This window comes from Liolophura sinensis, chromosome 6 (assembly GCF_032854445.1).
Source record: "Liolophura sinensis isolate JHLJ2023 chromosome 6, CUHK_Ljap_v2, whole genome shotgun sequence".
Taxonomy (NCBI): Eukaryota; Metazoa; Mollusca; class Polyplacophora; order Chitonida; family Chitonidae; genus Liolophura; species Liolophura sinensis.
Window position 1 is genome coordinate 937,961 of NC_088300.1, and position 23,631 is coordinate 961,591.

The following is a 23,631-nucleotide window of genomic DNA, read 5'->3' on the forward strand; positions in this document are numbered from 1 at the left end:
ACATGCAATATCCTTAGCTAATGTGTTTATTTGAGAATCACCAGAACACAATGAACATCAGATCTTCATCTCATATTTTATTTGCTGACATTCAATAGTATCAATCATTCATGTGCTGAGACATGCAAACACTGAGGTGTTTTATGACAAGTGTTGGGTAGGTTTACAAAGGCATCAGGTGGGTCTTGTGTAACCTGAACGTTGTGAGTCATCAAGGAGTTTACACCAGCAGCATACTGCTGGCCTAATCCAGGAAGCTAGTGTGTATGAGGTCATTGACACGAGTCGACTCGGTTACAGTACATACCATTAGTCCTTGTGTACATGGCTGGTTTGGCCGATTTGACGGCTTTACAAAAAGTGTAATTTTATCAGTTTACACAAAATAATGCCCTCAGAAAATTCTTTAATAAGTATCTTGTAAACACGTGAAAAATGTTGAAGACTTACACTGGTCCCACTTACATCCCAGAAACTGGTATGTATCAGGTTAGTGAGTTTGACTCAGTTACAACAGCTACATGTAGTTCTGATGGAATGTAGCAGGCCACTGACTTCAGTTTGACTCTGTTACAACAGCTACATGTACTCCTGATCCCAAAGGCTGGCATGTAGCAGGTCATTGGCACCAGTTTGACTCAGTTACAACAGCTACATGTAGTCCTGATCCCAGAGGCTGGTATGTAGCAGGCCATTGACATCAGTTTGACTCTGTTACAACAGCTACACCTAGTCCTGATCCCAGAGGCTGGTATGTAGCAGGCCATTGACATCACTTTGACTCAGTTACAACAGCTACATGTAGTCCTGATCCCAGAGGTTGATATGTAGCAGGCCATTGACATCAGTTTGACTCAGTTACAACAGCTACATGTAGTCCTGATCCCAGAGGTTAGTATGTAGCAGGCCATTGACATCAGTTTGACTCAGTTACAACAGCTACATGTAGTCCTGATCCCAGAGGCTGGCATTGAGCCATTGACATCAGTTTGATTGGTTACAACAGCTACATGTAGTCTTGATCCCAGAGGCTGGTATGTAGCAGGTCATTGACATCAGTTGACTCAGTTACAACAGCTACATGTAGTCCTCATCCCAGAGGTTGGTATGTAGCAGGCCATTGACATCAGTTTGACTCAGTTACAACAGCTGCATGTAGTCCTGATCCCAGAGGTTGGCATTGAGTCATTGACATCAGTTTGACTCAGTTACAACAGCTACATGTAGTCCTGATCCCCCGAGGTTGGTATGTAGCAGGCCATTGACATCAGTTTGACTCAGTTACAACAGTTACATGTAGTCCTGATCCAGAGGCTGGTATGTAGCAGGCGATTGACATCAGTTTGACTCAGTTACAACAGCTACAACTATCTTACGGCATCCTCTAACTGTAGTCCAGTGTCAGTAAAGTGCCAGTGGGTGGGACACCCAGTCTATCTGGTACCTGCAATACAGTGTTGCAGTGATGCAGCACCAGAGCTCTCCATGCAGTGCATTAGCACTGCTCATTATGTTAAGAATTAATTTTTTAAAGCATAATTAAATGAAAATTATAACTGTGTTAAACCGCAAGCAAAGAAAGCGGACAACCAATGAAGATCAAATCAAGCTCCAGTCTGGAATACACATTCGTTGCTTTTTTCATCAAAAAGTCAAGAAAGATCAAATCCAGCACATAATCCTGTCCATTTACATGAAATTTCAACCAGTGGGTGAAAAATTCTTATGCATGCAATAAACAAACTTATAATTAAATCGGCCACAGTGTATGTGTGAAGTGATATTTACAATGGATATATAACCGCGAGTGAAACCGCGAGATTTTCATACTCAAGATTTAAAAGTTTAAATGCCATTTTGAGTTAAGTAATGGGATTTTTTGAATGGACTGCAGACTCCCGGTGGTCGGACATAAGTTAAACTACTGAACTAAAGTCTGTTCATAACTGATATGAATGCAGCAATATAATTCGCTCAGAATGATACCAAAACGTAGCCTTTGCTTCCTTGTGAAAGGCGCGAATGCCGTGTGTAACCGATAAAATACGGTATAAAACTGTCTGCTATCATAGAGTGCGTGACAGCAACTGCGCTAACACTGTGAGATCAGTAGGCTGCAGGCCTGTGGGCTATCATCTGTCTGAACCAGTGACACTACACGGGCAATTAACGAGACTAAAACAACGACCACGCCACCTGGGATGAGAACATCAAAGGAATGTGCGGAGAAAAACTAGCTGATCGCGTGTTCTTGTCTGTCAGTCTGTCTCTCAGCTCCATTACGGGGCTTGATGATCGTAATCCGCCAGCCTTTCCTGCCTTCTTCAAAGACAAGGGACACTAGCATGTTGTGCCTCCAGTGAGCGGCTCGTATTTACCTCGTGTCGGCTCACGGAGATAAAAGGCTTTGCTGGCCTATATGATAATTTACAAGGCAGATATCACAGAAGACAGTAAGTCTTCCGGGCACAGCCAGGAACCGGACAAATGTTTACCTATTTTACAAGTGTTTTACGCACCTGTTTTGAATGGATATGTAACAGGCCTTACTTTTCTGTAGAGATTTTGGAATGCCGTTCATGCCCGTCTATGTACTTTTGTCTACAATTGAGTTTTGTGGCCTAATGTAATTTATATCAAAGAATTTATGCTGCAAGAGTCATTACGATACATATAGGGCGAATATATTTCTGGATGGCGTGTAACTAAAGCGTCGCGACTGGTTTTAGTTCCAATACTAGTAATATCCAAGACGTTATACATAGGCCTACTAACATATACCTATACTTATATGTGTAATGAAGTCCAGTCAAACCAAAGCAATTCCATTAACTATATAATGACTGTAACTGCGTATTGTTTTAAGTAACATATCCGAAGCTGGGCTGTAACTTCAAAAAAGACAAACGAGGTTTAGTGTGGACTAATATTATCACAACGCCGAGTAAAAAGATGCGTATATGTTGCCTTGTTTTATACTTAGGTTTTATCGAAACATACATGCAACATGTTGGAATGGATGTATAGGCCTACTGTCAAATACATAATTCGCCTTTTTGTCACGTTATCAAACTGAGAGCAGAAAGGCAGAGAGAACGACGACAATTTATAGTTTTCGACATGGCCAACGCGACATTTTAGCTTAAACTCCATGGCCCGTATTTATCAAGCAACTTAACACATAAACTGCAAGTCCTTAAAGGGACAGAACTCACCATGTAATTACTTCATTACTCTGCAGTAAATAAGCACAATACAAATTTTAAACATTCTAGAGCGATTTTAACGGTAGGTGTGTTGAAATTTTTCTTTCTAAGTCTTTAGACGTTTCGGGCCGATCAGTAATTCAGGCCGATCTGTAACATGCCAGAAGTCGGCGATTAACCCCAGGCACGCGGCCAATAAAACAGCCCACCATCATATATAGGTGGCGTTGAGCAACAACCAAAATAAATAAACAAATTCTTGTATGTGGCGTTAAACAGCAGTCAAGTAAATATCTTGACTATGAAAAGGGTACATCATGAAGAAGGCCGAGCTTTCTGGCAATGCATAAAAGTCCCCTATCGATTTGCACAGTCAGCATAATAGCTTTGTCAAAGTCGTCTACCGGTTTAAACAGTCTGAATAATAGCTTTATCAAGTCCCCAACCGCTTTGGACAGTTAGAATATAGCTTTGTCCAAGTCCCCTACCGTTTTGGGCAGTCAGAATAATAGCTATGTCAAAGTTCCCTGCCGGTTTGGACAGTCAGAATATAGCTTTGTCAAAGTCCCCTACCGACTAGAACAGTCAGAATAATTGCTCTGTCAAAGTCCCCTACCGGTTTGGACAGGCAGGATATAGCTTTGTCAAAGTCCCCTACCGCTTTGGACAGTCAGAATATAGCTTTGTCAAAGTTCCCCGCCGGTTTGGAGTCAGAATATAGCTTTGTCAAGTCCCCTACCGCTTTGAACAGTCAGAATAATAGCTTTGTCAAAGTCTCCTACCGGTTTGGACATTCAGAGGAACAGCTTTATCAAAGTCCACAACAATACAAAAATTTTCTAAAATTCGAACTTGAATGTTAGTTGCGTTACCTTACTGATGACTTGAATCTACATATCGTGATCATCAGATGTAAACACATACTCCTGAAAGCCCAACGTCCAACTATATAACAACAACTCCAGTGTCACGTAACAAAAGGCACTTTAATTTTATGTAGATGTGAAGCTCTTAAAGACAACAGGACCGATTTACAAAACAACGCTGAATGACAATCGGGTACTCCGAATGACAACGAATGAATGAATCACTGAGCTTAACCACATTAAGTTCACAGCGAACTCTGGGATCAATATATGGTGCTGGGTGGTGGGACAGTGCAGTATTTCTCACCTGTTAGTCACCATGCATTCCTGTTCTCTCAAGACCATGTCGGTTTGGAAGGTGACACTGGTTGAAAATGGATCTCGCCCCTCTTAGCCGGATCATCATATCTTTGACAACCTTTCTACCACCACACACAGCTATAGAGTCTGTTTCACAAAGCGATCTCGGGCTTTAGCTTAAACTATAATCCCGTTTAAATGAATCATCTTCAACAGATGCATCAAATAAGCAAAACATTGACAGTAGCTTCTGTCCTGTGCTAGTCCAGTTTTAATGAAAGTTGAGCATATGGCTTCAAATATTTTGTTTTGTGATTTCAAAGATTTTGGACCATCCCAAAATGGCTATTTGAAACGGCCCCTGGAGTGCTGACCAAACCATATCCAAGTTTCAGTTTGAAAGCTTGTATTATGGTCTGTAGATATAGGTGGGCATGGTTTGGCACTGGCTTAGCCTCTTCTACACATAAAATGCACCTCCAGACCACACGTCAGTATAACATCACGTGATCCTAAATATTCATGAATGTTCATAATAACAGGCATGCAGACATCGGATAAATGTTTTCTGCAGAACACTACTTTCCAAGATTTACCAGTTCATGAAGAAAAAGGATGCTTTTGTCCACTATACATCATGAATGCTAAATACATAGTACCTGTGTAAGTACAAGTTAAAAGATCTACCCTTATTACTGCGCGTTTGCATGTATACACAACCATGACGACGACAAGAGAAGAGAAAGAATATAAATTATCACCATTAACTCTGCTCTGCTGACAATCTATTATACAAATTTCGTTTCTATTCCTGCACAGCAGAAGTCGGTAAAAGAAAAAAAAAAGAATAGGAAAAAAAAAGTAATGGTCAACATGCAGCTTTCCAAAATAATATTGGCCAAATTTGCCATTTTCTACGCGAATGGATTAGGAATCTACAGTTAGTCCTCATTCCGTGGGCCAGTTAGGTGGTTTGGACATGTTCCTTGGTCGAGCATTCACAATGAGTACCAAAATCAACCCAAACAGGACTATAGTAACCCAGTTCACGGGGATCAATATTTGTTGGAATTCAATATTCGCAGAGATAATGCAACTTGTTTCCAGTACTCCGAGACTTGTTTCGAAAGAGTCAATTTGCCAACTGCGAGCACCATGCCTTAGGCAAAGGAAAATGCCACCGCCTGAAGAGCTAAAGAAAGAGTGCTAATGAGGTTTCCAAAGGATACTTGGTACAATGTGAAATTACAGAACCTGATTCCACGTGACAGCTAATCAGCCCCTTTCACCACAGCAACGTGTCAAACTAGCCTACACTTCCCAGGCTGTTTCGTTTCACGATTCAAGCCTGGGGGCTTCAGCTCACAGAACAAATGAGATAAAATAGTTTTAAAATGACAAAAATTGAAGCTAAACAGTTACATGAGCAAGGCGATAAGTGCTAACTTCTACAAAACCCACAACCCATAAGCAGTTTTTCAGACGGTCGATTTTGGGGGAATACAACATCAAAACTGGTTTTCGACTTGCTTCGAAAGATTCGAATGATTACACGTTAATTTCTGTCCCTCGTGTCCGACATACCACCTATTCCACTACACAGGATTCGAATGCTTACACGTTCATTTCTGTCCCTCGTGTCCGACATACCACCTATCCCACTACACAGGATTCGAATGTTTACACGTTCATTTCTGTCCCTCGTGTCCGACATACCACCTATCCCACTACACAGGATTCGAATGCTTACACCTTCATTTCTGTCCCTCGTGTCCAACATACCACCTATCCCACTACAAAAGATTCGAATGCTTACACGTTCATTTCTGTCCCTCGTGTCCGACATACCACCTATTCCACTACACAGGATTCGAATGCTTACACGTTCATTTCTGTCCCTCGTGTCCGACATACCACCTAACCCACTACACAGGATTCGAATGCTTACACGTTCATTTCTGTCCCTCATGTCCGACATACCACCTATCCTACTACACAGGATTCGAATGCTTACACGTTCATTTCTGTCCCTCGTGTCCGACATACCACCTATTCCACTACACAGGATTCGAATGCTTACACGTTCATTTCTGTCCCTCGTGTCCGACATACCACCTATTCCACTACAAAAGATTCGAATGCTTACACGTTCATTTCTGTCCCTCGTGTCCGACATACCACCTATTCCACTACACAGGATTCGAATGCTTACACGTTCATTTCTGTCCCTCGTGTCCGACATACCACCTATTCCACTACAAAAGATTCGAATGCTTACACGTTCATTTCTGTCCCTCATGTCCGACATACCACCTATCCCACTACACAGGATTCGAATGCTTACACGTTCATTTCTGTCCCTCGTGTCCGACATACCACCTATTCCACTACAAAAGATTCGAATGCTTACACGTTCATTTCTGTCCCTCGTGTCCGACATACCACCTATTCCACTACACAGGATTCGAATGCTTACACGTTCATTTCTGTCCCTCGTGTCCGACATACCACCTATTCCACTACAAAAGATTCGAATGCTTACACGTTCATTTCTGTCCCTCATGTCCGACATACCACCTATCCCACTACACAGGATTCGAATGCTTACACGTTCATTTCTGTCCCTCGTGTCCGACATACCACCTATCCCTCTACACAGGATTCGAATGCTTACACGTTCATTTCTGTCCCTCGTGTCCGACATACCACCTATTCCACTACACAGGATTCGAATGCTTACACGTTCATTTCTGTCCCTCGTGTCCGACATACCACCTATCCCACTACACAGGATTCGAATGCTTACACCTTCATTTCTGTCCCTCGTGTCCAACATACCACCTATCCCACTACAAAAGATTCGAATGCTTACACGTTCATTTCTGTCCCTCGTGTCCGACATACCACCTATTCCACTACACAGGATTCGAATGCTTACACGTTCATTTCTGTCCCTCGTGTCCGACATACCACCTATCCCACTACACAGGATTCGAATGCTTACACGTTCATTTCTGTCCCTCATGTCCGACATACCACCTATCCCACTACACAGGATTCGAATGCTTACACGTTCATTTCTGTCCCTCGTGTCCGACATACCACCTATTCCACTACAAAAGATTCGAATGCTTACACGTTCATTTCTGTCCCTCGTGTCCGACATACCACCTATTCCACTACACAGGATTCGAATGCTTACATGTTCATTCTTGAAAACCAATTGCCTGAATAAACAACACAAGCGCGCTGAGTTTTCGTTCTCGTGATTGTGGCTGATCAGGCAGTTTCAGATTTGGCAAATAAGATGGATATATTTCTAAAGAAACACTAGTTACCATCTGCTTTGTCTCGCTTTCCTAACACAGATGCTACCGTCATTTCTCACTAAAGCCAGGATATACATGTACCTCGTAAACTTACGGCATCCATCAACTGTTCCATATGACATTCGAAAAACATTTCTTATGTTTCAAAAATGATTGAGTTTAATGAATCAAAAGAAAGAAAGAAAGAAAAAAAAAAGTCTGAACTTGAAGTTCATGTATACAATGATAACACTGAACATATTTCCTGATTTTATTTCTAGCTGCTAAGTACTTGGAGGACAGAAATGGTGTAAAGGGTTTTGTCCTAACAAAATGGCGCTTTACTCAACTTACACTTGAAAATTACAAGGTTAAATTGGCCATGTTTGATTTTCCTTCCTCACTGAAACTGGCAGGTAGCTGTAAGTCTTACAGAACAGAGATACATTTAGAAAACCAAGTCAAGAGCACTCAACGATCGTAATCCCTATCTGGACAATCTGAGATCTCAATTTCATTTAAAACGTTTTTTACAAAAAACTTTAAAAAGACATTTATCTTGGGTATAAAGGAACTAAACACATTGCTATTGTGTACATCAATACTTCTTTTTGTTTTCTGTGGAAGATAATTGGCTTGACTAAAGTCAGTGTGGTTTCTGCAGTTCTGTCATGATTCAGTGCAGTTCAGTCATGACTCTGTGCAGTTCTATCATGACTCAGTACAGTTCTGTCATGAGTCAGTACAGTTCTGTCATGACTGATGATTCACAAAAGTTTCATACTTCCAGGAAACAAATATCCAAACTAAAACCCTTTAAGCAGCTCGTTAAAAATAGCAAAAACAGTTACACCATTTGTTACATTTAAAAGACAAATTTAACAATAAGTTAAGAATTCTGGAGAAATGCTAATAGAAAAAATCTTAAAGTTCATCAAATCATTAACAACACCACCATGGGTACACAAAGAGCCAATATGTGAATATCAGTAACAATCACTGAGCAAGCTGAGGAGTCAGCAATCACCAATACACCTGGCTGAGGAAAACTACACCTAAAATTGTACACATCTGTGCTTAAAATTTAGGAAACTACCATTCCTATATTAAACCCTTCAAATTAAACATATTCTGTTTGAATGCTGCCTGAGTCACAGAGCTATCTAAAATAATAACATTTGTGCATTTATAGAAATAAAAAGTTTTCCATGTTCGGCATTCTACATGTTTATACAGAGCAGTGAGTAACCATCTGCGATCAAAAACTGGACCCTGTAACCATCCCTGTGCAAAAACTCTCCGGGCACATTTTATACATAATTATTGCTATAATCTTTACAATGCATTTATTTTGCTCACCCTGCACACTATGAAATAAACATGCATAGAAGCGAGGCACAATGCCAATACATCTTCACGTTTCCAGTGTTCAGGTTTGAGTTCAGCCATTCAAATGTTTAGTATTTCACTAATAACACTTCCTGAAATAGAAATGACACAAATTCATTAAAAAAACATTGGAGATGAGGATGGGAATTCGCTTATAAAATCTTCACAATAATCATTTACAAAATACTGGAGAGAAAACACTAATAACAACTTTCATTTAACTGATTATTTTTATGTTGGTAAGGTCATACTCAATAATTCTTCATTCATGGGATGGTGGTCAGTTCTCTGGATGAAGGAAACAGGAGTAAAACTGGCAGATCACTGACCTTTGAGAAATTACTTACAAACTTTTTCAAGAGTGACATACAGCTATGCCCACCAAACTAGCTGATGACAAGCGGTCTTCAGTAAACACAAAACTGCGGAAACGGTCACCCAAGCATGGTCTAATGCTTAATGTCACTAACGCCTCTGGCCCTGGCATCACAAAGTCATAAAAACTAGTCCAAATTTCAAATCTCTTTGATGGACCCCTGGGAGCTGGGGTAGACTGATCAGTGTTGAACACTAGACTTGTATCATGGCAGTACTTGGGGAGGAACGTGATACATATGGTGTCTAGAAACAAATGTCCCACATGTGTCCCTCACTTGCTGAGCAAGCTCAATGTACATCTAATGCTCAATATTGGTGGAGGTCAAGTGATCTTAATGCAAAACCAATTATCTGACCCTACAAGTGGCTCCCAAGAAGATTGGAGGCAAGGGATGTAAAACAATCCCCTATCTAATGCTAGGATTAAACTCACTTCACATAAATCAAACAAATGAAACACAAGCAACCATCCCAACCACCTGGCCACCTGTGGACCCTCGTCATCTACATGTATTTCTGACAAACATCATTGTCTACAGAGCCTACCTCGTCACTGTCATCTGACAATGGACTACTTGGCCCAGCCTCGTCCCCCACTGCTGTCTGAATCTGACCTCTGCCATTTTCACCTTCACCTCTGACTGCTGACCTCTGTACGATCTTCAACCTCTGAGCCTCTCTTTGTAGTGAGACACCTAAATATTTAACAGCTGAAGACTTCCCAAGTCTCTGTGAATGCCTTGACAAATCTGTGTCACTCTGACAACCATGGTACTGTGGATCACCTTCAGGCTTGTGCAATGCAGTTCTCTCTAGGTCAGACCATTCTCTGTGCAAGGTTTGATCATGCTTTCCTGTCTTGGCAGATGTAGATTTGACACTGAAGGTGTCACATGATTGTTTTGCATTCTCAAGTTCACAGGTGCTTCTTTGTGGTTTATCTGGACTTTGAATTACTTCCTGTTTTACACGACTGTTAAATGAGGACGTTCTCACTTCAGAACTAAATTTCTTCACACAATGGTTAACAGTTGCCTTTTCTGGTGTTAATGTTACCAATTTAGCAGCAATTCTACCAAATTTTTCTGAATGTTTCTTCTTTCCCCAATAGATGATTCTTGCCTTGGACTTGCTTTTGCAACTAGCTGGCTGTCCATCACTGCATGAGGAGTATGAATTTGAACTACCATTTATGACAAGTGCTTGGACAGGTTCAGATTTCAGAGCAACTGAGGAGCATGGCAGTGGTTGTGAGGTAACTGGGGAGAAGCATGGCAGTGGCTGTGAGGTAACTGGAGAGGAGCATGGCAGTGGTTGTGAGGTAACTGGAGAGGAGCATGGCAGTGGTTGTGAGGTAACTGGAGAGGACACTGGTCCTGGCTGATTGTATGCTAGTTGTTTCCTGGTAGTGTTACGAGGATGCTCTAATACCGGCCTCCTGGCAGGCTGTATATTTGTTCCTATCCTTTTGCTGGATTTACCCGTCTCCTTTGTTCCAATCCTTTTCCTAGATTTACCCGTCTCCTCTGTGAGGAAGGAAGAAGATTGTGTAGGTTCATAAGTATACTTTATAGAAACTTGTTCTTTCGCATAACAGGATTTCTTAACTTTTACTTCACATGAAGTCATTTTCCCTGAAGATTCAAATCTTTTCTGCCTCTTAGCGCTTTTAGTAGTTCTGGCCTGGGCTTTGCGTCCATCAACTTTAACTGGACACTGTCTATCTTTAGCACCAGCTGGACGATCTTGAACTCTGGGACTAGCTTCTCCTGATGTTGAGTCTGATGGACCATCCCGAACTCTGGGACTAGCTTCTCCTGATGTCGAGTCTGATGGACCATCCTGAACTCTGGGACTAGCTTCTCCTGATGTCGAGTCTGATGGACCATCCTGAACTCTGGGACTAGCTTCTCCTGATGTCGAGTCTGATGGACCATCCCGAACTCTGGGATTAGCGTCACCTGATCTTGAGTCTGCTGATTTGGTCGTACTGATCTGACAGGCCTGGAACCCTAAAGGTGGAACCTTTGCAACACGACGTTTCTTCCCACCACTGTCTCCACGCCCAGGTAAAGATGTGCCCATATAAAGTAGGTCCAAGCTGGATGGGTGACCCCTAAGAATGTCTTTATCAATATGTGGCTTGTAGGAATAGGATTTCTTAGAAACTAAGACTGAAGGATAACCACACTTTTCATCTGAAGGTGCTGAAAAAAGAGATAACCCAAAAATTGTTTAAGGTTTAGACATCAGCACGTACAATATTCAGACAGCAGGTAGATCATCATCTATGCTAACTGTACACATGACCAAGAAGTTTTACCACACAGTCAAACCACCTGGTCAAATGGGTATAAACAGTTTTACAATTTTCTAAGAACATCAAAGCCAGAGTGATTTTGGATAAATCAGTTATACATTCCTATTTTCATGCAGATCATTCTAAACAGCCTTGGTGTTGAAAACAATTCAGTCACAAATTACTTTGTGTAATTCTGACTCTGTGTAATTCTGACTCTGTGTAATTCTGACTCTGTGTAATTCTAACTTTGTGTAATTCTGACTGTGTAATTCTGACTCTGTGTAATTCTGACTGTGTAATTCTGACTCTGTGTAATTCTGATTCTGTGTAATTTTGACTGTGTAATTCTGACTCTGTGTAATTCTAACTTTGTGTAATTCTGACTCTGTGTAATTCTGACTTTGTGTAATTCTGATTCTGTGTAATTCTGACTCTGTGTAATTCTGACTCTGTGTAATTCTAACTTTGTGTAATTCTGACTGTGTAATTCTGACTCTGTGTAATTCTGACTGTGTAATTCTGACTCTGTGTAATTCTGATTCTGTGTAATTTTGACTGTGTAATTCTGACTCTGTGTAATTCTGACTCTGTGATATTCTGACTCTGTGTAATTCTGACTTTGTGTAATTCTAACTTTGTGTAATTCTGACTCTGTGTAATTCTGACTTTGTGTAATTCTGATTCTGTGTAATTTTGACTGTGTAATTCTGACTCTGTGACATTCTGACTCTGTGTAATTCTAACTTTGTGTAATTCTGACTCTGTGTAGGCTGTACCGGTGTGGGTAGAGGCTGGGATCTGATGTGTGAGTGTGTGATGACTGTACCATTGTGGGTAGAGGCTGGGATCTCATGTGTGAGTACCTGGTGAGACTGTACCATTGTGGGTAGAGGCTGGGATCAGATGTGGGAGTGTGTGGTTAGGCTGTACCACTGTGGGTACAGGCTGGGATCTGATGTGCGAGTGTGTGGTGAGACTGTACCATTGTGGACAGAGGCTGGGATCTCATGTGTGAGTGTGTGGAGAAGTGTACCATTGCGGGTGGAGGCTGGGATTAGATGTGTGAGCGTGTGGAGAGTCTGTACCATTGTGGGTAGAGGCTGGGATCAGATGTATGAGCATGTGGTGAGACTGTACCATTGTGGGTAGAGGCTGGAATCAGATGTGTGAGTGTGTAGAGAAGTTGTACCATTGTGTGTAGAGGCTGGGATCAGATGTGTGAGCATGTGGTGAGACTGTACCATTGTGTGTACAGGCTGGGATCAGATGTGTAAGTGTGTGGAGAAGCTGTACCATTGTGGGTAGAGACTGGGATCAGATGTGTGAGCATGTGGTGAGACTGTACCATTGTGGGTAGAGGTTGGGATCAGATGTGTGGGTGTGTGGAGAAGTTGTACCATTGTGGGTAGAGGCTGGGATCAGATGTGTATGTGGTGAGACTGTACCATTGTGTAGAGGCTGCGATCAGATGTGTGAGTATGTAGTAAAACTGCACCACTGTGGGTAGAGGCTGGGATCAGATGTGTGAGCATGTGGTGAGACTGTACCATTGTGGGTAGAGGGTGTAATTAGAAGTGTGAGTGTCTGGAGAAGCTGTACCATTGTGGGCAGAGGGTGTGATCAGATGTGTGAGTGTGTGGTGAGACTGTACCATTGTGGGTAGAGGCTGGGATCAGATGTTTGAGTGTGTGGTGAGACTGTACCATTATGGATAGACGCTGGAATCAGATGTGTGGGTGTGTGGAGAAGCTGTACCTTTGTGGGTAGAGGTTGGGATCAGATGTGTGAGTGTGTGGAGAAGCTGTACCATTGTCGGTAGAGACTGGGATCAGATGTGTGAGAGTGTGGAGAAGCTGTACCATTGTGGATAGAGGTTGGGATCAGATGTGTGAGTGTGTGGTGATTGTACCATCGTGCTTAGAGGCTGGGATCAGTTATGCAAGTCTGTGGAGAAGCTGTACCATTGTGTGTACAGGCTGGGATCAGATGTGGACGTATGTGGTGAGGCTGTACCATTATGGATAGAGGCTGGGATCAGATGTGTGGGTGTGTGGAGAAGCTGTACCATTGTGTGTAGAGGTTGTGATCAGATGTGTGAGCATGTGGAGAAGCTGTACCATTGTGGGTAGAGGTTGTGATCAGATATGTGAGCATGTAGTGAGACTGTACCATTGTGGGTAGAGACTGGGATCAGATGTGTGGGTGTGTAGAGAAATGTACCATTGTGGGTACAGGCTGGGATCAGATGTGTGAGCATGTGGAGAAGCTGTACCATTGTGGGTAGAGGTTGGGATCAGATGTGTGAGCATGTGGAGAAGCTGTACCATTGTGGGTAGAGGCTGGGATCAGATGTGTGAGTGTGTGGTGAGACTGTACCATTATGGATAGAGGCTGGAATCAGATGTGTGGGTGTGTGGAGAAGCTGTACCATTGTGGATAGAGGTTGGGATCAGATGTGTGAGTGTGTGGAGAAGTTGTACCATTGTGGGTAGAGACTGGGATCAGATGTGTGAGTGTGTGGAGAAGCTGTACCATTGTGTGTAGAGGTTGTGATCAGATGTGTGAGCATGTGGAGAAGCTGTACCATTGTGGGTAGAGGCTGGGATCAGATGTGTGAGTGTGTGGAGAAGTGTACCATTGTGGGTAGAGGCTGGGATTAGATGTGTGAGCATGTGGTGAGACTGTACCATTGTGGGTAGAGGCTGGGATCAGATGTGTGAGCATGTGGAGAAGCTGTACCATTGTGGGTAGAGGTTGGGATCAGATATGTGAGCATGTAGTGAGACTGTACCATTGTGGGTAGAGACTGGGATCAGATGTGTGGGTGTGTGGAGAAGTGTACCATTGTGGGTAGAGGCTGGGATTAGATGTGTGAGCATGTGGTGAGACTGTACCATTGTGGGTAGAGGCTGGGATCTCATGTGTGAGCATGTGGAGAAGCTGTACCATTGTGGGTAGAGGCTGGGATCAGATGTGTGAGCATGTGGTGAGACTGTACCATTGTGGGTAGAGGCTGGGATCAGATGTGTGAGTGTGTGGAGAAGCTGTACCATTGTGGGTAGAGACTGGGTTCAGATGTGTGAGCATGTGGAGAAGCTGTACCATTGTGGGTAGAGACTGGGATCAGATGTGTGGGTGTGTGGAGAAGTGTACCATTGTGGGTAGAGGCTGGGATTAGATGTGTGAGCATGTGGTGAGACTGTACCATTGTGGGTAGAGGCTGGGATCAGATGTGTGAGCATGTGGAGAAGCTGTACCATTGTGGGTAGAGGCTGGGATCAGATGTGTGAGCATGTGGTGAGACTGTACCATTGTGGGTAGAGGCTGGGATCAGATGTGTGAGCATGTGGAGAAGCTGTACCATTGTGGGAAGAGGTTGTGATCAGATGTGTGAGCATGTGGTGAGACTGTACCATTGTGGGTAGAGGCTGGGATCAGGTGTGTGAGTGTGTAGAGAAGCTGTACCATTGTGGGAAGAGGTTGATATCAGGTAGGCTAGGCTCATTTCCTGGGCCAGGAACGGATGACAAGCAGCTTCGCATGGGGACAAGCGCTCATCTGTAACAGAGTAGCACACAGACATGGATGTACAATCACAAACTGGAAAAAACTGGCAAAAAAATAGAGAATAACTTGAATCAGCATCAAAAAGATCACCTTTGTAAGTATGTGCAAAATGCTCATAATCAAAAAAAAGGATTGTATGTCAACAGGTAATACAACCTTACTAATATTACCACCAATAGCCAGCCGATCATTATAAAAATTTGAAATACAAGCTATTATTTATTATAAGCTTTAGGAGAACAAAGAAATTCACTAGAATCAGCCAGTACACACAAGTCTACACTGGACGGCTGACACTACATACAACATCACCAAGACAGACACTACATACATCTATACAACATCACCCAGACAGACACTACATATATCTATGAAATACAACATCACCCAGACAGACACTACAAGCATCTATGAAATACAACATCACCCAGACAGACACTACATACATCTATGAAATACAACATCTCCCAGACAGACACTACATACATCTATACATCACCAAGACAGACACTACATACATCTATACAACATCACCCAGACAAACACTACATACATCCATGATATACAACATCACCCAGACAGACACTACATACATCTATGAAATACAACATCTCCCAGACAGACACTACATACATCTTTGACATACATCACCCAGATAGACATTACATACATCGATACATCACCCAGACAGACACTACATACATCTATGATATACAACATCACCCAGACAGACACTACATACATCTATACAACATCACCCAGACAGACACTACATACATCTATGATATACACCATCACCCAGACAGACACTACATACATCTATACAACATCACCCAGACAAACACTACATACATCTATGATATACACCATCACCCAGACAGACACTACATACATCTACACAACATCACCCAGACAGACACTACATACATCTATACAACATCACCCAGACAGACACTACATACATCTATGATATACACCATCACCCAGACAGACACTTCATTTACGAACACATACAGTATACACTGCTGCACACCACCACCACCGACCCAAACTCCACCAATGACTGACGATACATATACAGCACAGCACCACCATCGACCCAAACTCCACCACTGACTGATGATACATATACAGTACTGCACCACAGCCACCACTGACCCAAACTCCACCCCTGACTGATGATACATATACAGTACTGCACCACAGCCACCACCGACCCAAACCCCACCACTGACTGATGATACATATACAGTACTGCACCACAGCCACCACCGACCCAAACTCCACCACTGACTGATGATACATATACAGTACTGCACCACAGCCACCACCGACCCAAACCCCACCACTGACTGATGATACATATACAGTACTGCACCACAGCCACCACCGACCCAAACCCCACCACTGACTGATGATACATATACAGTACTGCACCACAGCCACCACCGACCCAAACCCCACCACTGACTGATGATACATATACAGTACTGCACCACAGCCACCACCGACCCAAACTCCACCACTGACTGATGATACATATACAGTACTGCACCACAGCCACCACCGACCCAAACTCCACCACTGACTAATGATACATATACAGTACTGCACCACAGCCACCACCGACCCAAACTCCACCACTGACCAATGATACATATACAGTACTGCACCACAGCCACCACCGACCCAAACCCCACCACTGACTGATGATACATATACAGTACTGCACCACCACCACCACCCACCCAAACTCCACCACTGACTGATGATACATACACAGTACTGCACCACAGCCACCACTGACTGATGATACATATACAGTACTGCACAACAGCCACCACTGACCCAAACCCCACCAATGACTGATGATACATATACAGTACTGCAACACAGCCACCACCGACCCAAACTCCACCACTGACTGATGATACATATATAGCACTGCACCAACCACCACCACCGACCCAAACTCCACCACTGACTGATGATACATATACAGTACTGCACCACCACCACCACCGACCCAAACTCCACCACTGACTGATGATACATACACAGTACTGCACCACCACCACCACCGACCCAAACTCCACCACTGACTGATACATATACAGTACTGCACCACCACCACCACCGACCCAAACTCCACCCCTGACTGATGATACATATACAGTACTGCACCACCACCACCACCGACCCAAACTCCACCACTGACTGACGATACATATACAGTACTGCACCACAGCCACCACCGACCCAAACTCCACCACTGACTGATGATACATATATAGCACTGCACCACCACCACCACCGACCCAAACCCCACCACTGACTGATGATACATATACAGTACTGCACCACCACCACCACCCACCCAAACTCCACCCCTGACTGATGATACATATACAGTGCTGCACCACCACCACCACCACCGACCCAAACTCCACCACTGACCGATGATACATATACAGTACTGCACCACAGCCACCACCCACCCAAACCCCACCCCTGACTGATGATACATATACAGTACTGCACCACAGCCACCACCGACCCAAACCCCACCACTGACTGATGATACATATACAGTACTGCGCCACCCACACTGAAGCTACACATAAATACAATGTAAAATGAAGAAAAGGTTTATTTATTTATTTGATTGGTGTTTTACGCCATCCCAGGAATATTTCACTTAGTAGACGGCGACCAGCATTACGGTGGGAGGAAACCCGGTAGAAACGAAGAAACTAAAACAAGCCTCCTTACCCGGATCGTAGCGAAGAATCTGAGAGAGGAAACTGGCAAAGGCATAATTGGTGCACTTTTGTATTTTACCAGTTTTCAAGAGTAATCTCAGGTCATTTGTGGCTGAAAGGCAAAACAACCAAGTGATATCAGTTCATCAGGAAAAAGGGCAGTGTTTTGAATTCAAAATACATTCTATGAGAACATTCTAAATTTGCTGAATTACACTGTGGTTGAAAATACCATTGAATGGGGTAGCTTTGAGATCAAACCCTTTCTTCACAAGAGGTAATGAAAGTCCTTCTAGATCATGTGACTTGTCAAAAATGCTAGACAACTTCTGTTGATATTAATTCACCGATTACCCGTCTCACCATGTTCTGGAGGCACAAATGACACGTGTTTTCTTCAGAATCTCACTGACCTCACAAACACTCAGCTCCTCACTTTTCTCCAAATTACTTTCAAAAACGTTTTGTAAAACTTTCTTCAGACTCCCATTTTATAGTATATCTAATTCTGAAATTTCTTATACGTTACATGGTACAGCAGGACTTGATAAAAGGCTTCAAACTCAAAACTGCCCTATTGCGTTGATTTCGTAACAGCTTTCTCGATCTCACAGCATCGTACATCTACAGGTATATGTAATTACAGTTCCCCCTGAGAATGGTGTATGCAGTTCTCACCCCCTAATGCACTTATAAAGTGCATGTAAGTTTGTAACAACCTACAAAAATGGTGTATTGCATGTAATTCTTTCAAGCTGTAAACATGATGTTTGTATTCTCTATCTACTAATATGGTGTAGGTAGTTATAACAACCATCTAATGTATGCACACATATGCTGGGGTTTTACGTCATACTTAAGAATATGACGAAGACGAATCATTAGGGGTGTGTACGTTTACTGTCTCTTCTTGTGAGTCCATGCCGCCAATGCACTGCCACTACTGAAGCATCATACAAACCACAGCGGACATTACACCCCACCTAGACACTACACTGAAGCATCATACCAACCAGAGCAGACATTACACCCCACAGACACTATAATGAAGCGTCATACCAGAGCAGACATTACACCCCCACCTAGACACTATACTGAAGCGTCATACGAACCAGAGCAGACATTACACCCCACCTAGACACTACACTGAAGCATCATACAAACCAGCCACCATTAGACCCCATCGAGAGACTATACTGAAGCATCATACCAACCACAGGACACAGTACACCCCCACAGACACTACACTGAAGCATCATACCAACCAGAGCAGACATTACACCCCACCTACACACTATACTGAAGCATGATACCAACCAGAGCAGACATTACACCCCACCTACATACTATACTGAAGCATCATACCAACCAGAGCACACATTACACCCCCACAGACACTATACTGAAGCATCATACCAACCACATCCGACACACACACAGTGTATGTATGATACTGAAGCATCACACCAAACAGAGCAGACATTACACCCCACCTAGACACTACACTGAAGCATCATACCAACCAGAGCAGACATTACGCCCCACATAGACACTACACTGAAGCATCATACCAACCAGAGCAGACATTACACCCCACCTAGACACTATAATGAAGCGTCATATCAACCAGAGCAGACATTACACCCCCACAGACACTATACTGAAGCATGATACCAACCAGAGCACACATTACACCCCCACCTAGACACTACACTGAAGCATCATACCAACCAGAGCACACATTACACCCCCACCTAGACACTACACTGAAGCATCATATCAACCAGAGCAGACATTACACCCCACCTAGACACTACACTGAAGCGTTATACCAACCAGAGCAGACATTACACCCCAAGCTAGACACTACACTGAAGCGTCATATGAACCACAGCAGACATTACACCCCACCTAGACACTACACTGAAGCATCATACCAACCAGAGCACACATTACACCCCACCTAGACACTACACTGAAGCGTTATACCAACCAGAGCACACATTACACCCCCAGCTAGACACTACACTGAAGCATCATACCAACCAGAGCACACATTACACCCCACCTACACACTACACTGAAGCATCATACCAACCAGAGCACACATTACACCCCACCTACACACTATACTGAAGCATGATACCAACCAGAGCACACATTACACCCAACCTACACACTATACTGAAGCATCATACCAACCAGAGCACACATTACACCCCCACCTAGACACTACACTGAAGCATCATACCAACCAGAGCACACATTACACCCCACCTACACACTATACTGAAGCACGATACCAACCAGAGCACACATTACACCCCAAGCTAGACACTACACTGAAGCATCATACCAACCAGAGCAGACATTACACCCCCACCTAGACACTACACTGAAGCGTCATACGAACCAGAGCACACATTACACCCCACCTAGACACTACACTGAAGCGTCATATGAACCACAGCAGACATTACACCCCACCTAGACACTACACTGAAGCATCATACCAACCAGAGCAGACATTACACCCCACCTAGACACTACACTGAAGCGTCATACCAACCAGAGCACACATTACACCCCACATAGACACTACACTGAAGCATCATACCAACCAGAGCACACATTACACCCCACCTAGACACTACACTGAAGCATGATACCAACCAGAGCAGACATTACACCCCACCTACACACTATACTGAAGCATGATACCAACCAGAGCAGACATTACACCCCACCTAGACACTACACTGAAGCATCATACCAACCAGAGCAGACATTACACCCCACATACACACTATACTGAAGCATGATACCAACCAGAGCAGACATCACACCCCACCTACACACTATACTGAAGCATGATACCAACCAGAGCACACATTACGCCCCACCTAGACACTACACTGAAGCATCATACCAACCAGAGCACACATTACACCCCACCTAGACACTACACTGAAGCATCATACCAACCAGAGCACACATTACACCCCCACCTAGACACTATACTGAAGCATGATACCAACCAGAGCACACATTACACCCCCACCTAGACACTATACTGAAGCATCATACCAACCAGAGCAGACATTACACCCCCAGCTAGACACTACACTGAAGCGTCATACCAACCAGAGCAGACATTACACCCCACCTAGACACTATACTGAAGCATCATACCAACCAGAGCAGACATTACACCCCACCTAGACACTATACTAACATCGGGCAACCTGTCCGGTTTCCTCACTCTAGCCTCTCAGTGCTGAGCACGCAGCAAGACAGCAACAAGTACTATCTCAGATCTTCCAATATTAGTGCAGATGCTCTAACCAGTAGGCCACAGAGACAGTCTCTAAACATGGTGTTTATGCTTTTAACAACCCTTATACAAGGCGTACCTGGTTCTTCCAGCCTGGCAACACGGCATAAGTAGTTCTAACTATCTGTAAACACAGTGTATGTAGTTCTAACTATCTGTAAACACGGTGCATGTAGTTCTCACTATCTGTACACACGGTGTATGTAGTTCTCACTATATGTAAACATGGTGCATGTAGTTCTCACTATATGTAAACCATGATGTATGCTGTTCTCACTATATGTAAACAAGGATGTATGTTGTTCTCATTATCTGTAAACACGGGGCATGTAGTTCTAACTATCTGTAAACACAGTGTATGTAGTTCTAACTATCTGTAAACATGGTGCATGTCGTTCTCACTATCTGTACACACGGCGTATGTAGTTCTCACTATATGTAAACATGGTGCATGTAGTTCTCACTATATGTAAACCATGATGTATGCTGTTCTCACTATATGTAAACAAGGATGTATGTTGTTCTCATTATCTGTAAACACGGGGCATGTAGTTCTAACTATCCGTAAACACGGTGCATGTAGTTCTAACTATCTGTAAACACGGTGCATGTAGTTCTCACTATCTGTACACACGGTGTATGTAGTTCTCACTATATGTAAACATGGTGCATGTAGTTCTCACTATATGTAAACCGGGAGGTATGTCCTTCTCACTATCTGTAAACACAGTGCATGTAGTTCTCACTATATGTAAACATGGTGCATGTAGTTCTCACTATATGTAAACCGGGAGGTATGTCCTTCTCACTATCTGTACACACGGTGTATGTAGTTCTCACTATCTGTAAACATGGTGCATGTAGTTCTCACTATATGTAAACCAGGATGTATGTTGTTCTCACTATCTGTACATACGGTGCATGTGGTTCTAACTATCTGTAAACACGGTGCATGTGGTTCTAACTATCTATAAACATGGTGTATGTAGTTCTCATTATCTATAAACACGGTCTATGATTTTATTTATTTATTTGATTGGTGTTTTACGCCGTACTCAAGAATATTTCACTTATACGACGGCGGCCAGCATTATGGTGGGTGGAAACCGGGCACACCCCGAGGGAAACCCACGACCATCCGCAGGTTGCTGGCAGACCTTCCCACTTACGGACGGTCTATGAAGTTCTAACTATCTATGAACACAGTGTATGTGGTTGTAAGTAGTTTTAACTATATGTAAACAGAGTGTATGTGGTTGTAAGTAGTTTTAACTATCTGTAAACAGAGTGTATGTGGTTCTATCTGTACACACGATGTTAGTAGTTCCAACTATCTGTAAACACATTGTATGTAGTTGTAAGTAGTTTTAACTATCTGTAAACACAGTGTATGTGGTTCTATCTGTACACACGATGTTAGTAGTTCCAACTATCTGTAAACACATTGTATGTAGTTGTAAGTAGTTTTAACTATATGTAAACACAGTGTATGTAGTTGTAAGTAGTTTTAACTATCTATAAACACAGTGTATGTGGTTCTATCTGTACACACGATGTTAGTAGTTCCAACTATTTGTAAACACATTGTATGTAGTTGTAAGTAGTTTTAACTTTATGTAAACACAGTGTATATAGTTGTAAGTAGTTTTAACTATCTATAAACACAGTGTATGTAGTTCTATCTGTCTATAAACACAGTGTATGTAGTTGTAACTATCTATAAACACAGTGTATGTAGTTCTATCTGTCTATAAACACAGTGTATGTAGTTGTAACTATCTATAAACACAGTGTATGTAGTTGTATCTGTCTATAAACACGCGGTACATAGTTCTAACTATCTATAAACATGGTGAATGTAGATCTAACTATTCATAAACGCGGTGCAAACATGCTGTGGTTATAACACCTCGTAAACATGCTGTGTGTGGTTATAACACCTTGCAAACATTCTGTGTGTGGTTATAACAACTTGTAAACATGCTGTGTGTGTTTATAACAACTTGTAAGCATGCTGTGTGTGGTTATAACAACTTGTAAACATGCTGTGTGTGGTTATAACAACTTGTAAACATGCTGTGTGTGTTTATAACAACTTGTAAGCATGCTGTGTGTGGTTATAACAACTTGTAAACATGCTGTGTGTGTTTATAACAACTTGTAAGCATGCCATGGGTGGTTATAACAACTTGAAAACATGCTGTGTGTGGTTATAACAA

The 23,631-nt window shown here is 42.8% G+C and overlaps 1 protein-coding gene across 1 annotated transcript in view; it reads right to left on the reverse strand.

The window, feature by feature from the left end:
- Positions 1-7,925: 7,925 nt before the first annotated feature.
- The window catches only part of LOC135469352 (uncharacterized), a 44,955-nt gene continuing 29,249 nt past the window's right edge, over positions 7,926-23,631 (reverse strand). The window contains exons 16-19 of the mRNA XM_064747981.1: positions 18,089-18,190; positions 15,215-15,307; positions 9,994-11,654; positions 7,926-9,161 (exon numbers count right to left, since the gene is read on the reverse strand). Of these exons, the coding sequence (XP_064604051.1) occupies positions 9,138-9,161; positions 9,994-11,654; positions 15,215-15,307; positions 18,089-18,190 (1,880 nt within the window). The 3' untranslated portion in view covers positions 7,926-9,137. The remainder of the gene's footprint in view (positions 9,162-9,993; positions 11,655-15,214; positions 15,308-18,088; positions 18,191-23,631) is intronic.